This window comes from Oncorhynchus tshawytscha, unplaced genomic scaffold (genome assembly GCF_018296145.1).
Source record: "Oncorhynchus tshawytscha isolate Ot180627B unplaced genomic scaffold, Otsh_v2.0 Un_contig_3761_pilon_pilon, whole genome shotgun sequence".
NCBI lineage: Eukaryota > Metazoa > Chordata > Actinopteri > Salmoniformes > Salmonidae > Oncorhynchus > Oncorhynchus tshawytscha.
The window spans coordinates 249,620-271,151 of NW_024609794.1; the positions used below are offsets into that span (position 1 = coordinate 249,620).

At 48.2% G+C, this 21,532-nt stretch overlaps 1 protein-coding gene across 1 annotated transcript; it reads left to right on the forward strand.

The window, feature by feature from the left end:
• Positions 1 to 34: 34 nt before the first annotated feature.
• Positions 35 to 19,972, forward strand: nhej1 (nonhomologous end-joining factor 1). The gene is made up of 7 exons (XM_042318136.1): positions 35 to 227; positions 317 to 532; positions 696 to 834; positions 922 to 980; positions 18,526 to 18,706; positions 19,174 to 19,250; positions 19,593 to 19,972. Exons 1-7 carry the CDS (start codon positions 45 to 47, stop codon positions 19,671 to 19,673), a joined length of 936 nt encoding a protein of 311 aa, XP_042174070.1. The 5' UTR covers positions 35 to 44; the 3' UTR covers positions 19,674 to 19,972.
• The last annotated feature ends 1,560 nt before the right edge of the window (positions 19,973 to 21,532 follow it).

Here is a 21,532-nt window from a genome sequence, read left to right on the forward strand (position 1 = left end):
ATCATCTCTCTAGGTGGCTGGTGCTGGCCTGGTGATAGTCTGCCATGGAGAGAGATACAGTTGATGGGGTTCTGCTAGACTGTCCCTGGGTACCAGTGTGTATCAGTGGGTCTCAGCTCCTGGCAAAGACCTGGTTTGGGGACACAGCGTACCGCATCCTGCTCACGGACCTGCACTCTGTGTGGGAGGAGGAGATGGACACCAGGGCCATCCAGGACAGAGCTCAGGCAAGGAGGACACACGCATATATGTACACACACACAAATTAAAGTACATTTCAACAGCCTTTGAAAAAATGTCCTCTCTGTCATAACAGGAGCTGAACAGGCGATTGCGGGCTCCCGTCCATGCCTTCTTCTCTCACATGTGTGAGGTGGCTCAACCCTGTCTGTCTGGACGGGTGGAGGACCGGGGTGCGCTTCAGTTCTCCCTCAACCACCACGGCGGTGACATCAACCTGAAGTTGAAGAGTGAGCTGGCTGGGGTGCCTTTCTACTGGGAATTCCGCTGCACCCCTGCCCCTGTGGCTTTGGTACGATCTATAGACTTAACTGAACACCAACTCTATACTCAACTTTCACTGAACTTTTCTGTGTGTTTGTGTGTTTTTATGCAAGCTCCAGTGTGTGTGTGTGCGTGTGTGTGCGCGCTCCATGACTAATGGTTGTGTAATGTGTATTGGTGTGTTCTATCAGGTGTGCAGTCAGCTTGTGCGCCCCCTGCTGTTGATGAGCAGGTTACTGCAGAGACAGGTGGGCCAACTGGGAGCTCTGCTGGCCAGAAAAGACACTGAGCTCCAAGACTACAGGGACAATGGGGCAGTGCTGAGCAGAGGTAGGCTCTACGTGCAGAGAAACAAAAATACACTCATTAAACACAACATACACACCTGTTCCTCTCGTTGGTGTGTGTGTTTTGCAGAGCGATTGCAGACAGAGTTGTTTGAGGAACAAAGCTACAGAGAGAACTTCCTGACACAGGTAAGTTTCATAGTTGCAATCTCAGGCATACTGAACATGCATCGTTAGGAGGAATATATGACTGGGAAAGAGAAAGCCTGGCAAGAGCCGCCTTTGAATACTCAGCTTAGTAAGTAAGCCACAATAAACCAGGTTTCTGCTGCAATATTTTGTGTGTGTCTCTCTCTGGGCGTGGCCTTCCATAAACAAGGTTATTAATGACTTCTAGTTTCCTACTCGGATGGTTGTCTGTCCTTGTTTTATCCAGTGATCACTGACAGAGTAATGTGTCCACACTTTTGTAAATGACCGTTGTTTTTATAATGCAGTTCTAATTTAACCTTTATCTAGACCTGAAAGACAATCGGGTGTTCAGGCTTTAAAGGAAATGCTTTGTTTGCACAAGGCGCTCATTGTGCTCAGCTGCATGGCACCCTGGGTCGTCCAGTGAGGACTGGGTTCTTGCTCAGCCAACTGGTGAATGTAGTTTGTTCTGTTCTAGGGGCATTATAGCCATGAGGTGGTTGGTGGGAGGTGCTGGGTTTGGCTGGATCATGGCCAAGTACATTTCCCATTGGGTTAAAGCCAGGTAAAGAGGCTTGGAGGACACAATGCGCTCTTGTATCTCCATATTAGCCTCGGTGGCCGCTTCAGGGGAGAAGGGGCTGATAAACCTCTTACTGCCGCCTTCGGTCATCACCTTGGCACGAGGGCGGCATAGTTACTGTATAATCGCGTAACTGACGATCATGAAGATAAAATAACTGTCATAACCTATAAAAACATTATGGAAGGAACAGCTGACTGAAGACGGGACGGGTGGGCATCCGTTGAGTGTGTTTCTACGGTTACATGGACTCTACAACGTAAGGAGACTGTGTTGCTCCTTGCTGTAGCAAACAAGGCTTTGGTTGCCTAGGCAACGCCCCACTTCCTGCAGCACATGCAGGAGTGGAGGAGAGAAGAAAATGTGCGTCTTTTAAAATAAAATAAAATAATTAAAACATTTTGCTATTCAAACGAGTATAATGCTGACCGCGGTCATTATGCAGACCAATAACCTTCATCCAAAATCCCATGACCGTCACAGCTCTACTTTGCACTTATGATGGGTCTACTCGGGAAAATCAACTTTCTTAGACGATCGTCGTGCACTCCGTCATCCAGATTTAATAGATTTACACTCCTCTTGTGCGTAGTCTCCTGGGTCGCCTGGTGAGGGCTGGGTCTTTGCTCTTACCCCCCCCCAAAATGCTACCCTCCCCTGTTATTGGTCATTTGAAGAGGTTAGCATATTTTTGGAGGGTATAATTTTGCCTCTAACGTTCTGTCATTATTCACGATTATGCGCAATCATGGTGGCATCAACATTACTGTTGAAGTGTTAGAAACATTCTGTTCTTATTTCCAATAAATGTGACTCCAAAATGACACAATACATTATTCAACATTCAGTTCCTATTCCCAACAAACTGCAAAGGCATCGAACAAGTTTGTAAAGTCACAAGAATGATGTGGTCATTGTGTGCTAGGAATATGTGACCAAATACTAAATGTTTGACTACTTTAATACACTATAGGTGCATTGTTTTCCAAATACTTTTGACACCTTCAAATGGAGGGACTAGATACACAAAGTGCTTTCATTTCTAATCTAAACGGTAACAGGTGTATGGAAATACCACCGAATAAAAGTTGACTTTGTGTCCTGTCGCCTCATAGGAAACATGCTGGAAGAGAGTAGAAAGTTGTAGCTGTCTAAATAAATACTCCGGAGAGTGTGTGTGCAGTCAGGTCCCAAATGATTGGCCCCCTTGATAAAGAGGAGCAAAAAAGTCTATAAAATATATAGCTGATTATGCAAACATACATTTAGATCATTTGTTTGTCCAAAAGTGTTTTATTGTAAGAATATAGCTTGAATACTTCCTATTTATGCTCAAAATAAATTGTCTGAATTGCTTTTGTGTTAACAGTAGTAGAGGGATCCATGCAGTTGATGTTTGGTGCCCTGGTAGTTTGATGAGCCTGTGTTTTAGTTAGTGTGTTTCAGTTTGACTGTGTGGTAGGATGTGGAATTTCTCAGTCGCTGCTCCATTGACCCCCATCCCTGACCCGTGTGTGTGTTTTGGCATTTCGAAGTGTCCTGGGGAATGTAGAGATGGATTTTTGTCTGAACTCTGCAGTGTGAAACAGGGGGCAGGCAGGGTCCACTCCCTCCCTCCTGTCCCGTACGGAGGGTAGTGGGTACTCGTCCTCCTTCCTGACCCCGTCGAGACCCTCTACCTTGGGCTCGGACCTTACTGTAGTAAACCTCCCTGGAGGTTTGGGGAAATGCTCATCTGGACATGGCCCATAAAGAGAATGGCAATGCATGCAGGGGAACGTGGCCTTTCCTCCTCTCAGATCAAAGTACACACACCTCACACCCTTCTTCTCCCAGCCACGGCAAATTCCACTGAGCACCGACAGACCGCCACGGACCAAAGTCCAAACTGAAAATAAGTGTCTGGAAAAATTTCACTGCGAAGTGTCAAGGCAACACACACACTGGAGAGGGAGGTGGTGTCCGTGGCCAGCCATTCCTTTGGGCTCATGGCCTAACCAGTAGATAGATGGGTGGAGGAGGTGGCGCTAGGCGAGGAGCCGTGGCATGTGTGTGTAGTATTTATCTATAGGAGGTGGTGTCTCCGTTTGCATTTCCCCCTCTGGGAAGACTCTCTGTGTACCTTTGTGTCCGTCTGTCTCTCCTGGTGTCTTGCTGTTCATCTTCCCTCTTAAGTCGGCTCTGTTTTAGCCTCCAGACTTCAGCTCGTTGGGCAATACTGGGATCTGTTTTAGCCTCCAGCCTTCAGCTCGTAGGGCAATACTGGGATCTGTTTTAGCCTCCAGCCTTCAGCTCGTAGGGCAATACTGGGATCTGTTTTAGCCTTCAGCTCGTAGGGCAATACTAGGATCTGTTTTAGCCTATAGCCTTCAGCTCGTAGGGCAATATTGGGATCTGTTTTAGCCTATAGCCTTCAGCTCGTAGGGCAATATTGGGATCTGTTTTAGCCTATTCCCTTCAGCTCGTAGGGCAATACTGGGATCTGTTTTAGCCTATAGCCTTCAGCTCGTAGGGCAATACTGGGATCTGTTTTAGCCTCCAGCCTTCAGCTCATAGGGCAATACTGGGATCTGTTTTAGCCTCCAGCCTTCAGCTCGTAGGGCAATACTGGGATCTGTTTTAGCCTACAGCCTTCAGCTCGTAGGGCAATACTGGGATCTGTTTTAGCCTCCAGCCTTCAGCTCGTAGGGCAATACTGGGATCTGTTTTAGCCTCCAGCCTTCAGCTCGTAGGGCAATACTGGGATCTGTTTTAGCCTATAGCCTTCAGCTCGTAGGGCAATACTGGGATCTGTTTTAGCCTATAGCCTTCAGCTCGTAGGGCAATACTGGGATCTGTTTTAGCCTATAGCCTTCAGCTCGTTGGGCAATACTGGGATCTGTTTTAGCCTTCAGCTTGTAGGGCAATACTGGGATCTGTTTTAGCCTCCAGCCTTCAGCTCGTAGGGCAATACTGGGATCTGTTTTAGCCTCCAGCCTTCAGCTCGTAGGGCAATACTGGGATCTGTTTTAGCCTCCAGCCTTCAGCTCGTAGGGCAATACTGGGATCTGTTTTAGCCTATAGCCTTCAGCTCGTTGGGCAATACTGGGATCTGTTTTAGCCTATAGCCTTCAGCTCGTAGGGCAATACTGGGATCTGTTTTAGCCTATAGGATCTGTTTTAGCCAATACTGGGATCTGTTTTAGCCTTCAGCTCGTTGGGCAATACTGGGATCTGTTTTAGCCTATAGCCTTCAGCTCGTAGGGCAATACTGGGATCTGTTTTTAGCCTTCATAGCCTGTTTTCAGCTCGTTGGGCAATACTGGGATCTGTTTTAGCCTATAGCCTTCAGCTCGTAGGGCAATACTGGGATCTGTTTTAGCCTATAGCCTTCAGCTCAGGGCAATACTGGGATCTGTTTTAGCCTATAGCCTTCAGCTCGTAGGGCAATACTGGGATCTGTTTTAGCCTATAGCCTTCAGCTCGTTGGGCAATACTGGGATCTGTTTTAGCCTCCAGCCTTCAGCTCGTAGGGCAATACTGGGGTCTGTTTTAGCCTCCAGCCTTCAGCTCGTAGGGCAATACTGGGGTCTGTTTTAGCCTCCAGCCTTCAGCTCGTAGGGCAATACTGGGATCTGTTTTAGCCTCCAGCCTTCAGCTCGTAGGGCAATACTGGGATCCGTTTTAGCCTCCAGCCTTCAGCTCGTAGGGCAATACTGGGATCTGTTTTAGCCTCCAGCCTTCGGCTCGTTTGGCAATACTGGGATCTGTTTTAGCCTCCAGCCTTCGGCTCGTAAGACTATACTGGGATCTGTTTTAGCCTCCAGCCTTCAGCTCGTAAGACTATACTGGGAACCCAGGCCCAGATAATGCCCCCTTCACCTCTGCTCACCGCAGTCAACACGGCACCTACCTTTTGATGGTGACTTACTCAATGGCTACTGAAAGATGCCTTTATCTGTGGGCAAACACATTTAGAATGACATATCTGTCCTTCAAAGTGGTGAGCAGGGGTATTTTTGGAGACTGATTTTCCTGCAAATGAAAGGGGGGGAAGAGGAAGGACTTCTCTGTTTGTCGACAGACCTGGGTTCAAATAGCATTTGAAATCTTTCAAATACTTGCACTCTGCTTGATTGAGCTTGCCTACCAATGGAATGGTCCCAAAAGTGCAAACGCTGCCCATCTGGGCAGGCTCAGGGAACCGCTCAAAGTAGTTCAAATACTATTTGAACCCAGGTGTGGTTTGTACTTTCCTTCACTCCACCCCTCGTCTCATCCCACCACTGGGGATTTTCTATTGCCATCCTCTTCCACTGTAGAGTAGACCTCCTTGAAAGGAGGATGAGAGAGATGTGCAGATGAAAGGAGGGGAACGAGACAGACGGGGGAAGAGAAAGTCAACCCAGGTACCTTTCTAGCTTTCCATTGGAGCCCCCTCATCACCCCACAGTAACACCCCACCCACCACAGGTCAACATTGACATGGAGGTTGGAATTAGACTACCCGTCCACTGTCTCTCACACACACACACACCGTGTCCTGGGTTCATCTGGAATCTAGATGCCCATTTCTGGTGTGAAGGTGGAGGGGCCCAGAGTGACAGTGTTGTGGTGAAAAACCCTTCTGTCCTTCTTTTAGATCACACTAATCTCCATCTGGGCTTTTGTCGTTTTCACCTGTTTTTGACCCGTTTTGGGGCTATTTTGTCACCGCTTGTGGATCTGGCCTGGCAAGGGGCGTGTCTGTTTGTCCACACTGGACCGGGTAATGACGCATGGTTTTGGTTTCAGAGGGGAGGGTGTGTCTTTGAGTGTTCCTTTTTGTGTGTGTGTGTGACCAGTATGTGTGTGTGTGGGACCAGTATGTGGTGTGTGGGACCAGTATGTGTGTGTGTGGGACCAGTATGTGTGTGTTGGGACCAGTATGTGTTGTGTGGGACCAGTATGTGTGTGTGTGGGACCAGTATGTGTGTGTGTGGGACCAGTATGTGTGTGTGTGTGACCAGTCCGCAGCAGTGACGCATGCCTTGGGGTTTTGGTGCTGAGAGGAGAAAAACATTGTGATTGAGTGAAAGAGGGGAGGGACATGTTCCCTGTGGTCTACCTCACGCTCCATACCCCACACCCCTCCTCCCCCATGCTGGATAGGAACAGGCGGGTCAGATCAGGGGAGTGAGCGTTTACAGTAGCCCCCTAACACTGTGAGTTAACATGTTAGTCTCTGTAGTGCTGTGGATTTGGTTCTCCCTGGGGGTCTATGGGTTGGGGGTCGGGGAGAAGTCTGGAAGTGGGGGATGTGGGGAGCTACTGCGGGTTTGAGGTTAGCATCTCCCCCCTGGTTATTCAGGTGCTCCCTCCACCAGAGGCTGTCATCACCTCTGGACTTCAGATCTGGCTCTGCTGCTCCTGTCATCTCCTCTGGACTTCAGATCTGGCTCTGCTGCTCCTATGTCATCTCCCCCCTGGTTATTCAGGGGCCCCATCCTGTCATCACCTCTGGACTTCAGATCTGGCTCTGTCATGTATTTTCTGTCTTCATTGAACAGAGAGAGTTTGTGTCAAAGGGCAGCAGGCCCTATTTAAACCTATGCAGACAGTGTAGACCTGTGTGTTGGAGGCTGCAGCATTACCGCTAGACCAGCCACCTGTGTGAACTGTCATACAGCTCTTGTCTAGATCAGTCCAAGCACTGCTAGATAGATAGAGGCTGTTTTGAGATCAGTGGCTGAGCTGATGCCATGGTTCAATGCTCTGGTCATCCTCTATTGCAGTCCTCTCCATGTCTTTCTCTCGTTCACCTCTCTCTCCTCTTCTCCCCCCTCTCTCTTGCTCTCTCTCTCCCTCCCCCCTTTTATCCCCCTCTCTTGCTCTCCCCCTTTCCTCCTCTATCTCTCCCTCCTTCTTCCCCCCTCTCTCTCTCCTTCTCCCGTCTCTCTCTCTCTCTCTCTCTCCCCCATGCCCCCCACCCCTTTTCCTCCTATATCTACCTCTCTCCCTTCCTCTCTCTCTCCCTCCCTCCCTCTCTCTCTCCCTCCCCTCTCTCTCCCTCTCCCCCCTCTCTCTCCCTCTCCCCCTCTCTCTCTCCCTCTTCTCCCCTCTCTCTCTCCCTCCCTCTCTCTCTCCCTCCCTCCCTCTCTCTCTCCCTCCCCTCCCCTCTCCCTCTCTCTCTCTCTCTCTCCCCTCTCCTCTCTCCTCTCTCCCTCTCTCTCTCTCCCCCTCTTCTCCCCTCTCTCTCCTCTTCCCTCTCTCCCCCATCCCTTTTCCTCCTCTACCTCTCTCTCTCCCTCTCTCTCCCCTCTTCTCCCCCTCTCTCTCCCCATGTCCCCCACCCCTTTTCCTCCTCTACCTCCCTCTCCCCTCTTCTCCCCTCTCTCTCTCTCTCTCTCCCTCTCCCCTCTCTCTCTTCTGTGTGGTAAATCATTGACAGCGGTCTTCTAAACAGGAGTGGGCCTTATCACACACGGCTGAGGAATTCCTGCTCTGTGTGACTGTAGGTAGGGCTCCCTATAAACTAACAGCAATACAGAGGTATATTTGTATGCTTCAGTTTGTTATGTAGGTATAAAACACTGTAATAAACTTAGCCCTGATGAACCCCGATATACGATTTACCCCAAGTGAGGTCATGGTGACCCAGGTTGAACCCTTGCCAGGGATGATGCAATAGCTGGCGTTCGCTGCTACAGTACTGTCTAGAACTATTAGAGGGTATCGGTGACTCGTATTCCTTTTGACCAATCTGGCAACCTGGTGGTTAATAACTCAGGTGATACCTGGCAAACCTGTGGTTAATAATTCAGGTGATACCTGGTAACCCTGTGGTTAATAACTCAGGTGATACCTGGCAACCCTGTGGTTAATAACTCAGGTGATACCTGGTAACCCTGTGGTTAATAATTCAGGTGCTACCTGGCAACCCGGTGGTTAATAACTCATGTGATACCTGGCAACCCGGTGGTTAATAACTCAGGTGATACCTGGCAACCCGGTGGTTAATAACTCAGGTGATACCTGGCAACCCTGTGGTTAATAACTCATGTGATACCTGGCAACCTGGTGGTTAATAACTCAGGTGATACCTGGCAACCCGGTGGTTAATAACTCATGTGATACCTGGCAACCCGGTGGTTAATAACTCAGGTGATACCTGGCAACCCTGTGGTTAATAACTCATGTGATACCTGGCAACCCTGTGGGTTGAATAGCACCCCCTTGTGCTCGGGAGACCCCACTGCTCCCAGGCGCTTACAGCTGGACCAGTGTCCCACAGCTGAGTGCTGTCTTTCTTTGGTATCAGGTTGGGTGCAAAGGTGTCCATCTCTGTCATTTGATTGGGTGATGTAATGACTGAAACAAACATACTTAAAGTGACTGGCTGCTGTCTGTCAGTGGATCTTGCTTGTTCACTGATGTTTTATTGACAGCAGGTGATAAAGCAGAGACTGGTTTATGTGCTGGACGTACTCTTCATGGAACTTCATGCCCACCCCTCCCTCACCAGGGGGGTGGGGGGCTTGTGTCCCCAGGGGGGAGGCCTCTGCCCAGGCCTCTGGTGGTAATGGAACCCCAGGCTCTGGGCTGGGCCTCCATAATCATTCCTAACTGATAAGCATGTAAAGTCCCTAATAACCATCCTGGACTGGAGGCCAACTGGTAGGCCAGGACCAGAGAAGGAGAGATCAACAGAAAGGGAAAGAGAGATGAGAGAAGATCTTTATAATATCCTTCTTTCTTCTCTTCCCTCCCCTCTTCCCTAATAGAGAAAGGACAGAGAGAGTGGCTGCAGTCCAAACATGTTATTTGTACCCCCTCAGCCCTCGCGTTAGCCACTTTCCCTCGGGGGAACCCCCGTCAGAACCGGATGCAGTTTGATTGCCATCTTAAATGGAGGTCCAGTTCACTAACGTTGCCCCCTCGGCCCTCCATTTATCTGGAGAGAGTGAGTGAAGAACATGAATCACTTTTGGGGTTGATATGACCCACAATTCAATGCAAACTGTAGCCATGTGTCGCGAAGTGTCAAATTTAATCAACACGGCTCTATTTTCACCGCGTCAGACAAACTTAGGATGCTAGCTTGGTGAAAAATATATATACTGTGGATGACATTGATTTTAGCATTGACAAATTGGTTTAGTCTCGTAGTGAGGAGCCTATAAAACGTAGCTAGCTTCATAAACATCTTTTTGGGAAATTCTGAAATTTATTGGAATACATGACCATACTATAAAACTAGCTTGCCAGCTATGGGGGACTTTAGCTAGCTACCTGACAGGAGTGCTAGTGAGCTACGTTAGCTTGCTAGGTACAGTATATTAATAGCTTTAGGTTGGTTGTTTTTTAAATCAACTTGAAGATTTCCACCTAGGACATTGCCTCTCCGAACATCACTCTCCCTCGCTTGGGCAAGGGACATTTTAAGGTTCACTGGGATGTGACGATGTAAAACGTCATTCAAGGACTGAGGGGTTAGGGGCCGAGAGCCGTCTACTTTGAGTTTGGACTGCAGCCAGTGTTTACATCACGTGTCTGAGGGTTGCTGGGATCTGTGTAGCGCTGGGCCGGCAGCCCATCCTGATGGCTTGTGGGACGCCACACTGGGCCGTCTAGAACCAGGTCCGCCAGCTGAAGGGGCAGTGAGAGGGAGCAGGCCAGGCCACAATGGCCCTAATTACAGGCCCCGAGGCAGGGGAGAGCCCTGTGGAAACTGTGTGCAAGTGGAGGGATGGAAGAAGGAGAAAAGGAGACACGAGGAAGGATCTTTGTCAATTAATCTTTCCTCGATCCCTTGCATCCTCTACCCTTGCATCCTCCTCTAAACCATTGGAGAGGCTCTGAGGGGAGGGACCTTGGATAGTCAGTTTGATGTGTTCTTCATTGTTGCCTGTGATCAGAGGTTGTCTTTCCTTATTCACCATGTAGAATCTTGGACAGCTGTCGGTGATGGCTTTCTACATTTACACCCTTCTACCTCACCATGTGTCTGTTTTTAGGGACAAGGCCTGGGGTTTATGTGTGTTTGTACCTCACCATGTCTGTTTTTAGGGACAAGGCCTGGGGTTTATGTGTGTTTGTACCTCACCATGTCTGTTTTTAGGGACAAGGCCTGGGGTTTATGTGTGTTTGTACCTCACCATGTCTGTTTTTAGGGACAAGGCCTGGGGTTTATGTGTGTTTGTACCTCACCATGTGTCTGTTTTTAGGGACAAGGCCTGGGGTTTATGTGTGTTTGTACCTCACCATGTCTGTTTTTAGGGACAAGGCCTGGGGTTTATGTGTGTTTGTACCTCACCATGTGTCTGTTTTTAGGGACAAGGCCTGGGGTTTATGTGTGTTTGTACCTCACCATGTCTGTTTTTAGGGACAAGGCCTGGGGTTTATGTGTGTTTGTACCTCACCATGTCTGTTTTTAGGGACAAGGCCTGGGGTTTATGTGTGTTTGTACCTCACCATGTCTGTTTTTAGGGACAAGGCCTGGGGTTTATGTGTGTTTGTACCTCACCATGTGTCTGTTTTTAGGGACAAGGCCTGGGGTTTATGTGTGTTTGTACCTCACCATGTGTCTGTTTTTAGGGACAAGGCCTGGGGTTTATGTGTGTTTGTACCTCACCATGTCTGTTTTTAGGGACAAGGCCTGGGGTTTATGTGTGTTTGTACCTCACCATGTCTGTTTTTAGGGACAAGGCCTGGGGTTTATGTGTGTTTGTACCTCACCATGTCTGTTTTTAGGGACAAGGCCTGGGGTTTATGTGTGTTTGTACCTCACCATGTGTCTGTTTTTAGGGACAAGGCCTGGGGTTTATGTGTGTTTGTACCTCACCATGTGTCTGTTTTTAGGGACAAGGCCTGGGGTTTATGTGTGTTTGTACCTCACCATGTGTCTGTTTTTAGGGACAAGGCCTGGGGTTTATGTGTGTTTGTACCTCACCATGTCTGTTTTTAGGGACAAGGCCTGGGGTTTATGTGTGTTTGTACCTCACCATGTCTGTTTTTAGGGACAAGGCCTGGGGTTTATGTGTGTTTGTACCTCACCATGTCTGTTTTTAGGGACAAGGCCTGGGGTTTATGTGTGTTTGTACCTCACCATGTGTCTGTTTTTAGGGACAAGGCCTGGGGTTTATGTGTGTTTGTACCTCACCATGTGTCTGTTTTTAGGGACAAGGCCTGGGGTTTATGTGGGTAGAGCATTGGACCAGTAATCATAAAGGTTTCTGGATCGAATCCTAGAGCTAACAAGATAAAAATCTGTCGTTCTGCCCCTGAGCAAGGCAATTAACCCACTGTTCCCCGGGCGCCGAAGTCGTGGATGTCGATTAAGGCAGTCCCCCGCACCTCTCTGTTTCAGAGGTTGGGTTAAATACAGAAGACACATTTCAGTTGAAGGCATTCAGTTGTATAACTGACTAAGTATCCCCTTTCCCTGTTTCTACTTCTCTACCTCACCATGTGTCTGAATATCAATATCCAATGTGGTTGTTTTAGGTCCTGTAACCTCTGCGTAAGGCGATATGGGTCTGTGGTTACTGACTAGGGTGTTGGGGTTAGGGGTCAGTGGTTACTGACTAGGGTGTCGGGGTTAGAGGTCAGTGGTTACTGACTAGGGTGTCTGGGCTAGGGGTCAGTGGTTCCTGACTAGGGTGTATGGGTCAGTGGTTCCTGTGTAGGGGTTAGTGGTTCCTGACTAGGGTGTATGGGTCAGTGGTTCCTGTGTAGGGGTTAGTGGTTCCTGACTAGGGTGTAGGGGTCAGTGGTTACTGACTAGGGTGTATGGGTCAGTGGTTCCTGACTAGGGTGTATGGGTCAGTGGTTCCTGACTAGGGTGTATGGGTTAGTGGTTCCTGACTAGGGTGTAGGGGTCAGTGGTTCCTGACTAGGGTGTAGGGGTCAGTGGTTCCTGACTAGGGTGTATGGGTCAGTGGTTCCTGTCTAGGGTGTCTGGGTCAGTGGTTCCTGACTAGGGTGTATGGGTCAGTGGTTCCTGTGTAGGGGTTAGTGGTTCCTGACTAGGGTGTAGGGGTCAGTGGTTACTGACTAGGGTGTCGGGGTCAGTGGTTCCTGACTAGGGTGTAGGGGTTAGTGGTTCATGACTAGGGTGTAGGGGTCAGTGGTTCCTGACTAGGGTGTAGGGGTCAGTGGTTCCTGACTAGGGTGTAGGGGTCAGTGGTTCCTGACTAGGGTGTAGGGGTCAGTGGTTCCTGACTAGGGTGTAGGGGTCAGTGGTTCCTGACTAGGGTGTAGGGGTCAGTGGTTCCTGACTAGGGTGTAGGGGTCAGTGGTTCCTGACTAGGGTGTAGGGGTCAGTGGTTCCTGACTAGGGTGTAGGGGTCAGTGGTTCCTGACTAGGGTGTAGGGGTCAGTGGTTCCTGACTAGGGTGGTCAGGGTCAGTGGTTCCTGACTAGGGTGTAGGGGTCAGTGGTTCCTGACTAGGGTGTAGGGGTCAGTGGTTCCTGACCAGTTTAGGTCCAGGGTCAGTGGTTCTATGACAGGGTGCCTCAGCAGGGTCAGTGGTTCCATGAAGTTCGGTGTAAGGGCCTAGAGACTGGTTATCTCATAAAACAACACCGGCCTCAGACTGGTTCATAAAACAACACCAGCCTAGAGACTGGTCTCAGAAAACAACACCAGCCTAGAGACTGGTCTATTAGAAAACCAGCCTCAGACTGGTCTTTTAAAACAACACCAGCCTAGAGACTGGTCTATCTCATAAAACAACACCAGCCTAGAGACTGGTCTATCTCAGAAAACAACACCAGCCTAGAGACTGGTCTATCTCATAAAACAACACCAGCCTAGAGACTGGTCTATCTCAGAAAACAACACCAGCCTAGAGACTGGTCTATCTCAGAAAACAACACCGGCCTAGAGACTGGTCTATCTCATAAAACAACACCAGCCTAGAGACTGGTCTATCTCATAAAACAACACCAGCCTAGAGACTGGTCTATCTCAGAAAACAACACCAGCCTAGAGACTGGTCTATCTCAGAAAACAACACCAGCCTAGAGACTGGTCTATCTCAGAAAACAACACCAGCCTAGAGACTGGTCTATCTCATAAAACAACACCAGCCTAGAGACTGGTCTATCTCATAAAACAACACCAGCTAAACTCAGAGCTGTTTACCCACTAGTAATAGAGGAAAATGTCAACATCCCTCACCCTCCTTCTACTCATCCTTCCTTGTTTTTTTTTGGTCAGGCCGCGGGGCAGTGATTGGCTAAGGTGCCAGAATGGATTATGGATGGCCAGCAGTCTAACAACCCTACAGAGGGCAGGGTTCAGATCTGTGAGGGTGCAACTAAAGGAACTTGACTGGCGTGCATCCCATTGACAGTCCGATGAGGGTAAACTGACCCTAACCTCAATCAAATCCCTAACACTGGTGAGCTCACCAAAGCAGTAGCTCCTCCCCTGTCTCCGTACTGCAGGACTTTGGTCTGTTATGACAGCGGCAGGCCACTCAGTCTGGTGGAGGCCACAAGAAAGTTCCAGATGAATATTATTAACTGTGAGGTAGAGAGGTGGTTGAACCACGGTAGTCTATTTAAACTGACCTTTGACCTTTGTTTTGTTAACTCTTTATGCCATTCTTTCCCTTTTTATGCATTTAAGAGTTGTTTATCGTACAGGAGGGCTGATCTAGGTCCATGCCCTTATTCATTATGCTTTAAAAGGCTAAACTGATCCTAAAACAACACTCCTACTCTGAGACGCAGGCCCAATACATTGGACATACGTTTGAGAATGCTTTACACTTGCTGGTTTAAAGGGACGGTCCCAAGTGGCCTAGTTACAGCGCTGACTTAGATGTAATCCATTGTAAGGGAAAACGGAACTGCTGGCCGCCCTCACCACCATTATTGGTTTTGTTGCCGAGGCGACGTCGCAGCGTTGTAAAGATATTGCTGTGCATATTGTGAGCAATGTCTGATTTAAAAATAAAATAAAAAGTGTTTGTTCTTTGCAGTAACTTTGTTGTTGTTACATCACAAACAGACGAAGCAGTTTCACCATTAAAGATTTCACCTTGTTTTACTGTTACTGTCCATCAAGGATCCTCAAACAACTTGACAGAAAAGGAGCACATTTACCAGAAGAGGTGACCATGCCAAGTGTTTTCCAGAAGGAGGTGTGCATGCCAAATGTTTTCCAGAAGAGGTGTGCATGCCAAATGTTTTCCAGAAGAGGTGTGCATGCCAAGTGTTTTCCAGAAGAGGTGTGCATGCCAAGTGCCAAGAGGTGTGCATGCCAAGTGTTTTCCAGAAGAGGTGTGCATGCCAAGTGTTTTCCAGAAGAGGTGTGCATGCCAAGTGTTTTCCAGAAGAGGTGTGCATGCCAAATGTTTTCCAGAAGAGGTGTGCATGCCAAATGTTTTTGTGCATGCCAAATGTTTTCCAGAAGAGGTGTGCATGCCAAGTGTTTTCCAGAAGAGGTGTGCATGCCAAATGTTTTCCAGAAGAGGTGTGCATGCCAAGTGTTTTCCAGAAGAGGTGTGCATGCCAAATGTTTTCCAGAAGAGGTGTGCATGCCAAATGTTTTCCAGAAGAGGTGTGCATGCCAAGTGTTTTCCAGAAGAGGTGTGCATGCCAAATGTTTTCCAGAAGAGGTGTGCATGCCAAGTGTTTTCCGATGTGTCCTACAGGAGAAGGTTGGGACAAAATGGGAAAACAGCAAGTTTCCACATTTCACAAGGCACTGTTGTCACAGGAATTGAATGCAATAAACACTTATTTAGACTGAAATGCAGTGGTTTGTGTGGAACGGGGCAAAGGGAGGACATTGATAAAAGTGTGGGAGAAAAGACCAGGGCCAAATGATAGCATGAATGATAAAATGGATGAAAACCGGAGGTTGAATGATAGCAAAATTTCATGGAAAGAAAGATGAACGTGAAAACGAAGGTGCGGAACAGAAAATGAGATGATGGAGAGAAGAGAAGGGTGAGGAGGAGAGTGAGGAGAAGAGAAGGGTGAGGAGGAGAGTGAGGAGAAGAGAAGGGTGAGGAGGAGAGTGAGGAGAAGAGAAGGGTGAGGAGGAGAGAAGAGTGAGGAGAAGAGTGAGGAGAAGAGAAGGGTGAGGAGGAGAGTGAGGAGAAGAGAAGGGTGAGGAGGAGAGTGAGGAGAAGAGAAGAGTGAGGAGAAGAGTGAGGAGAAGAGAAGGGTGAGGAGGAGAGTGAGGAGAAGAGAAGGGTGAGGAGAAGAGAAGGGTGGCTCTGCTCCTTTTCTATGGAGCCGCTGCTCCTCCACACATTGGTTGCTCTGTGCCCAAAGGGGAACTAAAGCCTGACCAGAGCATACATTTATTTTTACGATATTTAAACAAACAAAAAACTAAAATAAATCAATGCAGACCTCTAAACCTGACCAAGTATGTTTAGGAGCCCCTCTCACTGACAGCAGTGCGAGACCACCAATTTCTCCCCCCGTCAATATTTGAACAGCTAATTCAGAGTTTGTCCTCTCCGTTTGACTGAAAAAAGCAAGTGAAAGAGTAGAATGAATAGTGTGTACGTGCTGTATGAGTTTAGTATGTTATCTGTCTTGACTTGTAGTTGGTTGTGGCGTCAACGTGTGTGTGTGTACACACACACACAACAGTGCAGTACGGTGTTGCAGCAGCCTATATAGACCTACCGAAGTTTCCTGTCTCCTGTAGTGTTGTTCCTGTTTCCTGTCTCCTGTAGTGTTGTTCCTGTCTCCTGTAGTGTTGTTCCTGTCTCCTGTAGTGTTTGTTCCTGTCTCCTGTAGTGTTGTTCCTGTTTCCTGTCTCCTGTAGTGTTGTTCCTGTTTCCTGTCTCCTGTAGTGTTGTTCCTGTTTCCTGTCTCCTGTAGTGTTGTTCCTGTTTCCTGTCTCCTGTAGTGTTGTTCCTGTTTCCTGTCTCCTGTAGTGTTGTTCCTGTTTCCTGTCTCCTGTAGTGTTGTCCCTGTTTCCTGTCTCCTGTAGTGTTGTCCCTATTTCCTGTCTCCTGTAGTGTTGTTCCTGTTTCCTGTCTCCTGTAGTGTTGTTCCTGTCTCCTATAGTGTTGTCACTGTTTCCTGTCTCCTATAGTGTTGTCCCTGTTTCCTGTCTCCTGTAGTGTTGTCCCTGTTTCCTGTCTCCTGTAGTGTTGTTCCTGTCTCCTGTAGTGTTGTTCCTGTTTGCTGGTCTCTACCTTGTGCCAGAGCTGCTAGAAAAACTGCTTTCATTAGACCCTTATCAGGCCTTCAGCCTTCAGTCACTTCTCCAGACCTCTACCATGTGACTGACCAGGGAAAGATTTCAGTCACTCCTCCAGACCTCTACCATGTGACTGACTGGGGAAAGACTTCAGTCACTCCTCCAGACCTCTACCATGTGACTGACTGGGGAAAGACTTCAGTCACTCCTCCAGACCTCTACCATGTAACTGACTGGGGAAAGACTTCAGTCACTCCTCCAGACCTCTACCATGTGACTGACTGGGGAAAGACTTCAGTCACTCCTCCAGACCTCTACCATGTAACTGACTGGGGAAAGACTTCAGTCACTCCTCCAGACCTCTACCATGTAACTGACTGGGGAAAGACTTCAGTCACTCCTCCAGACCTCTACCATGTAACTGACTGGGGAAAGACTTCAGTCACTCCTCCAGACCTCTACCATGTAACTGACTGGGGAAAGCAGGCCACCAGGCAGGAGGCTGGCTGATTGACTGACTGACAGACACACTCACTGCAGGACATAGTCTTTCCATATCATTCATTTATTCTCTCTAAATCATTTAGTGTAGTTTTCTCTCTACACCTCTCACTCGTTCCCTCATACTGTTTCTCTCCCTCTCTGATAGCTTAGTGTTTGCTCAGGTCACAGTTTATTTCTGGTCATTTCCCTCTGCTTCCTGTACTCTTATTTTTCTTTCATTTAATCCCCTCAAAATATAGTGCGCAGGAAAATATTAATATAAATGTATATTTATGGAAAGATAGCCAACCGTTTTGACATTAGTTGGATTTGTCATAATTTTCTCCCTTTCCCATTCTCTCTCTCTCCCTCTCCTATTCTCTCTCTCTCTCTCCCTCTCTCCTATTCTCTCTCTCTCCCTCTCTCCCTCTCTCTCTATTCTCTCTCCCTCTCTCCTATTCTCTCTCTCCCTCTCTCCCTCTCTCCTATTCTCTCTCTCCCTCTCTCCCATTCTCCCTCTCTCCTATTCTCTCTCCCTCTCTCCTATTCTCTCTCCCTCTCTCCCCTCTCCTCCCTCTCTCCTATTTCTCTCTCTCTCTCTCCTATTCTCTCTCTCTCTCTCTCATATTCTCTCTCTCTCCCATTCTCTCTCTCCCATTCTCTCCCATCCTCTCTCTCTCTCTCCCTCTCTCCCATTCTCTCTCTCTCCCTCTCTCCCATTCTCTCTCTCTCCCTCTCTCCCATTCTCTCTCTCTCCCTCTCTCCCATTCTCTCTCTCTCTCTCCCTCTCTCCCATTCTCTCTCTCTCCCTCTCTCCCATTCTCTCTCTCTCCCTCTCTCCCATTCTCTCTCTCTCCCTCTCTCCCATTCTCTCTCTCTCCCTCTCTCCCATTCTCTCTCTCTCCCTCTCTCCCATTCTTCTCTCTCTCTCTCTCTCTCTCTCCCCTCTCCCATTCTCTCTCTCTCCCATTCTCTCTCTCCTCTCTCTCCCATTCTCTCTCTCTCCCTCTCTCCCATCTCTCTCCCTCTCTCCCATCTCTCTCTCTCCCATTCTCTCTCCCTCTCTCCCATTCTCTCTCTCTCCCTCTCTCCCATTCTCTCTCTCTCCCTCTCTCCCATTCTCTCTCTCTCCCATTCTCTCTCTCTCCCATTCTCTCTCTCTCCCTCTCTCCTATTCTCTCTCCTCTCTCCTCTCCCATTCTCTCTCTCTCCCTCTCTCCCATTCTCTCTCTCTCCCTCTCTCCTATTCTCTCTCTCTCCCTCTCTCCTATTCTCTCACTCTCCCTCTCTCCCATTCTCTCTCTCTCCCTCTCTCCTATTCTCTCACTCTCCCTCAGACTGTGCCACAGGTATGTGCGAGGCAGGGCGGTCTGGGGTTTGACTCTGAGCTGCAGGAGCTCTACTCAGCCGTCACGTCCTACGGCAACACCAACGCTCGCAAACGTAAGATCTCTGAGAGACACGCCCCCGAAGAGGACCGTGACCCTAACCACGCCGCCAGCGGCACACAGCCCCCAGGTCTGGACCTCTTCTCATTGGTCGTATGATCTTTCTAATCCCATCCCATCTTGCCGTCACCTCTGTGGCCCAAGGCCTCAGATTTAGACCTGTAGGATCGCATGTCCTACCAACACACTCTCTCACACACAGACACATTCTATAAGAGATCACCAGGGGGAGGGATGAAGTACTTATATTCTGTCCCAGACATTTCTGTAATCTAGCTAAACAACATCAATCACCCAAACACTTCACTTCTCCTGCTGGTGCTGCTTTTAACAGGACAACTGGCGTGGGAAAGTTGGAGTCTCAAGCGGTTTGATACTTTTGTTGCAACGTTAATAAATGTGTTGCAACGTTGCAGCTCATACCAAGGCTGCCTTGGCCAGGACAGCTCAGCTCGGCTCAATAGTGTGAAAAATGGGTTTTAGTGTCTGATTATGGCCACTATAGGTGTGAATTGGTGGTTGGTTTGTTCCCTACAGGAGAGGAGGTGAACCATGGGCTGGACCAGGGGGATAGAGCCAGAACCACAGACTCAGAGACACCTAATGATGAAAAGGTCTGGTCAACTCCGCAATGATTCTGATTTACCAATAATAATGAATGAATCAATCCGATTTATTGATAAGCCCTTTTACAGCAGCAGATGTCACTAAGGTTGCGTTTACACAGGCAGCCCAATTGTGATTTTTTTTTTTTCTTCACTAATTGGTATATTGAGCAATCTGATCAGCTGTATTGCCAATAATTGGGCAAAAGATCAGAATTGGGCTGTCTGTGTAAACGCCGCCTAAGGGCTGTACGGTAACCCAGCCTAGACCCCTCTCCCTCAGACTGAAAGCTATAATGTAACCATAATATCCTTACCTTGTTTCTAACACGTCTGTTGCTGTCCTCACAGACTACAGTTCCCATGACTACTGCCGCAGATCGGCCCTCCTCCCGACCCAAGAAGAAGAAAGCTAAGGGGCTTTTTGGATGACCTCGGAACCTGTAGGGCACCAAACACTATGGAGAGAGTCTGTGACTACGTCCCAAATAACACGGTCAAAAGTAGTGCACTACTATGTAGGGGATGGGGTGTCGTTTGGGATGCCATCTATGAGCACTACCACCTTACTTCATGTGACATGTTTTTCAAGTACTCATCTACGGAGATGTCCTTTTTTTTAAACATTTTTTAAAAATTAAATCATTAGATATGCATGTTTTTCCTTGGCTGTTTCATTGTTTGATGGATGTGTATTTTTTTAAATTGTCTAAATAAATAAAGTGTGTCAATTTAGGGCGTCTTATCAATATAAGCGTTAGATGTGGATCAATGACTGTGTTCTCTTTACATCTGCATTTTTGGAACATCATGAATTACTCGTTTCAACTTCTGGGCAGAATGGAGTTGTACATTACTGCCATTACAGGACCACGCTCTAGTACCAGCCTGGGTCTAGTCCAACCACAGGGCTAGTTGATGCTCCAGGCGCCTTATCCTTATTGGATGGTTAGCAGTGTGTTGGCAATTCATTCTTATTTCTTTCGAGAGAGAATGAGATATTGACTCAAGGTGTTGTAGAATGCTTGGAATGCTATTGAAGTCCTGTTCAATCATTGGTCGAGGACTTGGCTTGTTTTGAAAAGTCAACGCCGTTAGAACACTGTCATAGCTCAGTCAGAATGCATATTTATCCCAATTTTAATAAGGTGTCAGTCGCTCTACAGAGGAGACACTAAATGTTTGAAATGCCTGACGTAAGAGCGCACATTGTCTCAAATGGATGTTACACTATATATACAAAAGTATGTGGACACCCCTTCAAATTAGTGGATTTGGCTATTTCAGCCACAACCGTTTCTGATGTAGGTATGAAATCGAGCACACAGCCATGTAGTCTCCATAGACAAACATTGGCAGTAGAATGGCCTTCCTGAAGAGCTCAGTGACTTTCAACGTGGCACCGTCATAGGATGCCACCTTTCCAACAAGTCAGTTTGTCAAATGTCTGCCCTGCTAGAGCTGCCCCGGTCAACTGTAAGTGCTGTTATTGTGAAGTGGAAACGTCTAGGAGTAACAGCTCAGCCAGGAAGTGGTAGGCCACACAAGCTCACAGAACTGGACCGCTGAAGCGCGTAGGGTGTAAAAATTGTCTGTCCTCATCTGCAACGTTCACCACCGAGTTCTAAACTGCCTCTGGAAGCAACGTCAGAACTGTTCGTTGGGAGCTTCATGAAATGGGTTTCCACGGCCGAGCAGCCGCACACAAGCCTAAGATCACCATGCGTAATGCCAAGTGTCTGCTGGAGGGGTGTAAAGCTCGCCGCCACTGGACTGGGGCACAGTGCTACCTGACCGAATGCATAGCGCTAACTGTAATGTTTGGTGGAGGAGGAATAATAGTCTGGAGCCATTTTTCATGGTTCAGGCTAGGCCCCTTTAGTTCCAGTGAAGGGAATTCTTAACCCTACAGCATACAATGACATTCTAGACCATTATGCGCTTCCAACTTTGTGGCAACAGTTTGGGGAAGGTCCTTTCCTGTTTCAGTATGACAATGCCCATGTGCACAAAGAGGTTCATACAGAAATGGTTTGTCGAGGTTGGTGTGGATGAACTTGACTGGCCTGCACAGAGCCCTGACCTCAACCCCCAACACCTTTGGGATGAATTGGAACGCTGACTGTGAACCGGGCCTAATCGCCTAACATCAGTGCCCGGCCTCACTAATGCTCTTGTGGCTGAATGGAAGCAAATCCCCGCAGCAATGTTCCAGCATATAGTAGAAAGCCCCCCCAGAAGAGTGGAGGCTGTTATAGCAGCAAAGGGGTGACCACAGTGAGGGTACGGGA

Excerpts from the sequence above, each read along its gene's own strand:
- nhej1 (XM_042318136.1), top strand. The coding sequence starts at position 45 with ATGGAGAGAGATACAGTTGATGGGGTTCTGCTAGACTGTCCCTGGGTA. Across the intron at positions 835-921 it reads TGGGGCAGTGCTGAGCAGAG|AGCGATTGCAGACAGAGTTG; the intron begins GTAGGCTCTACG and ends TGTGTTTTGCAG. Across the intron at positions 981-18,525 it reads GAGAGAACTTCCTGACACAG|ACTGTGCCACAGGTATGTGC; the intron begins GTAAGTTTCATA and ends ACTCTCCCTCAG.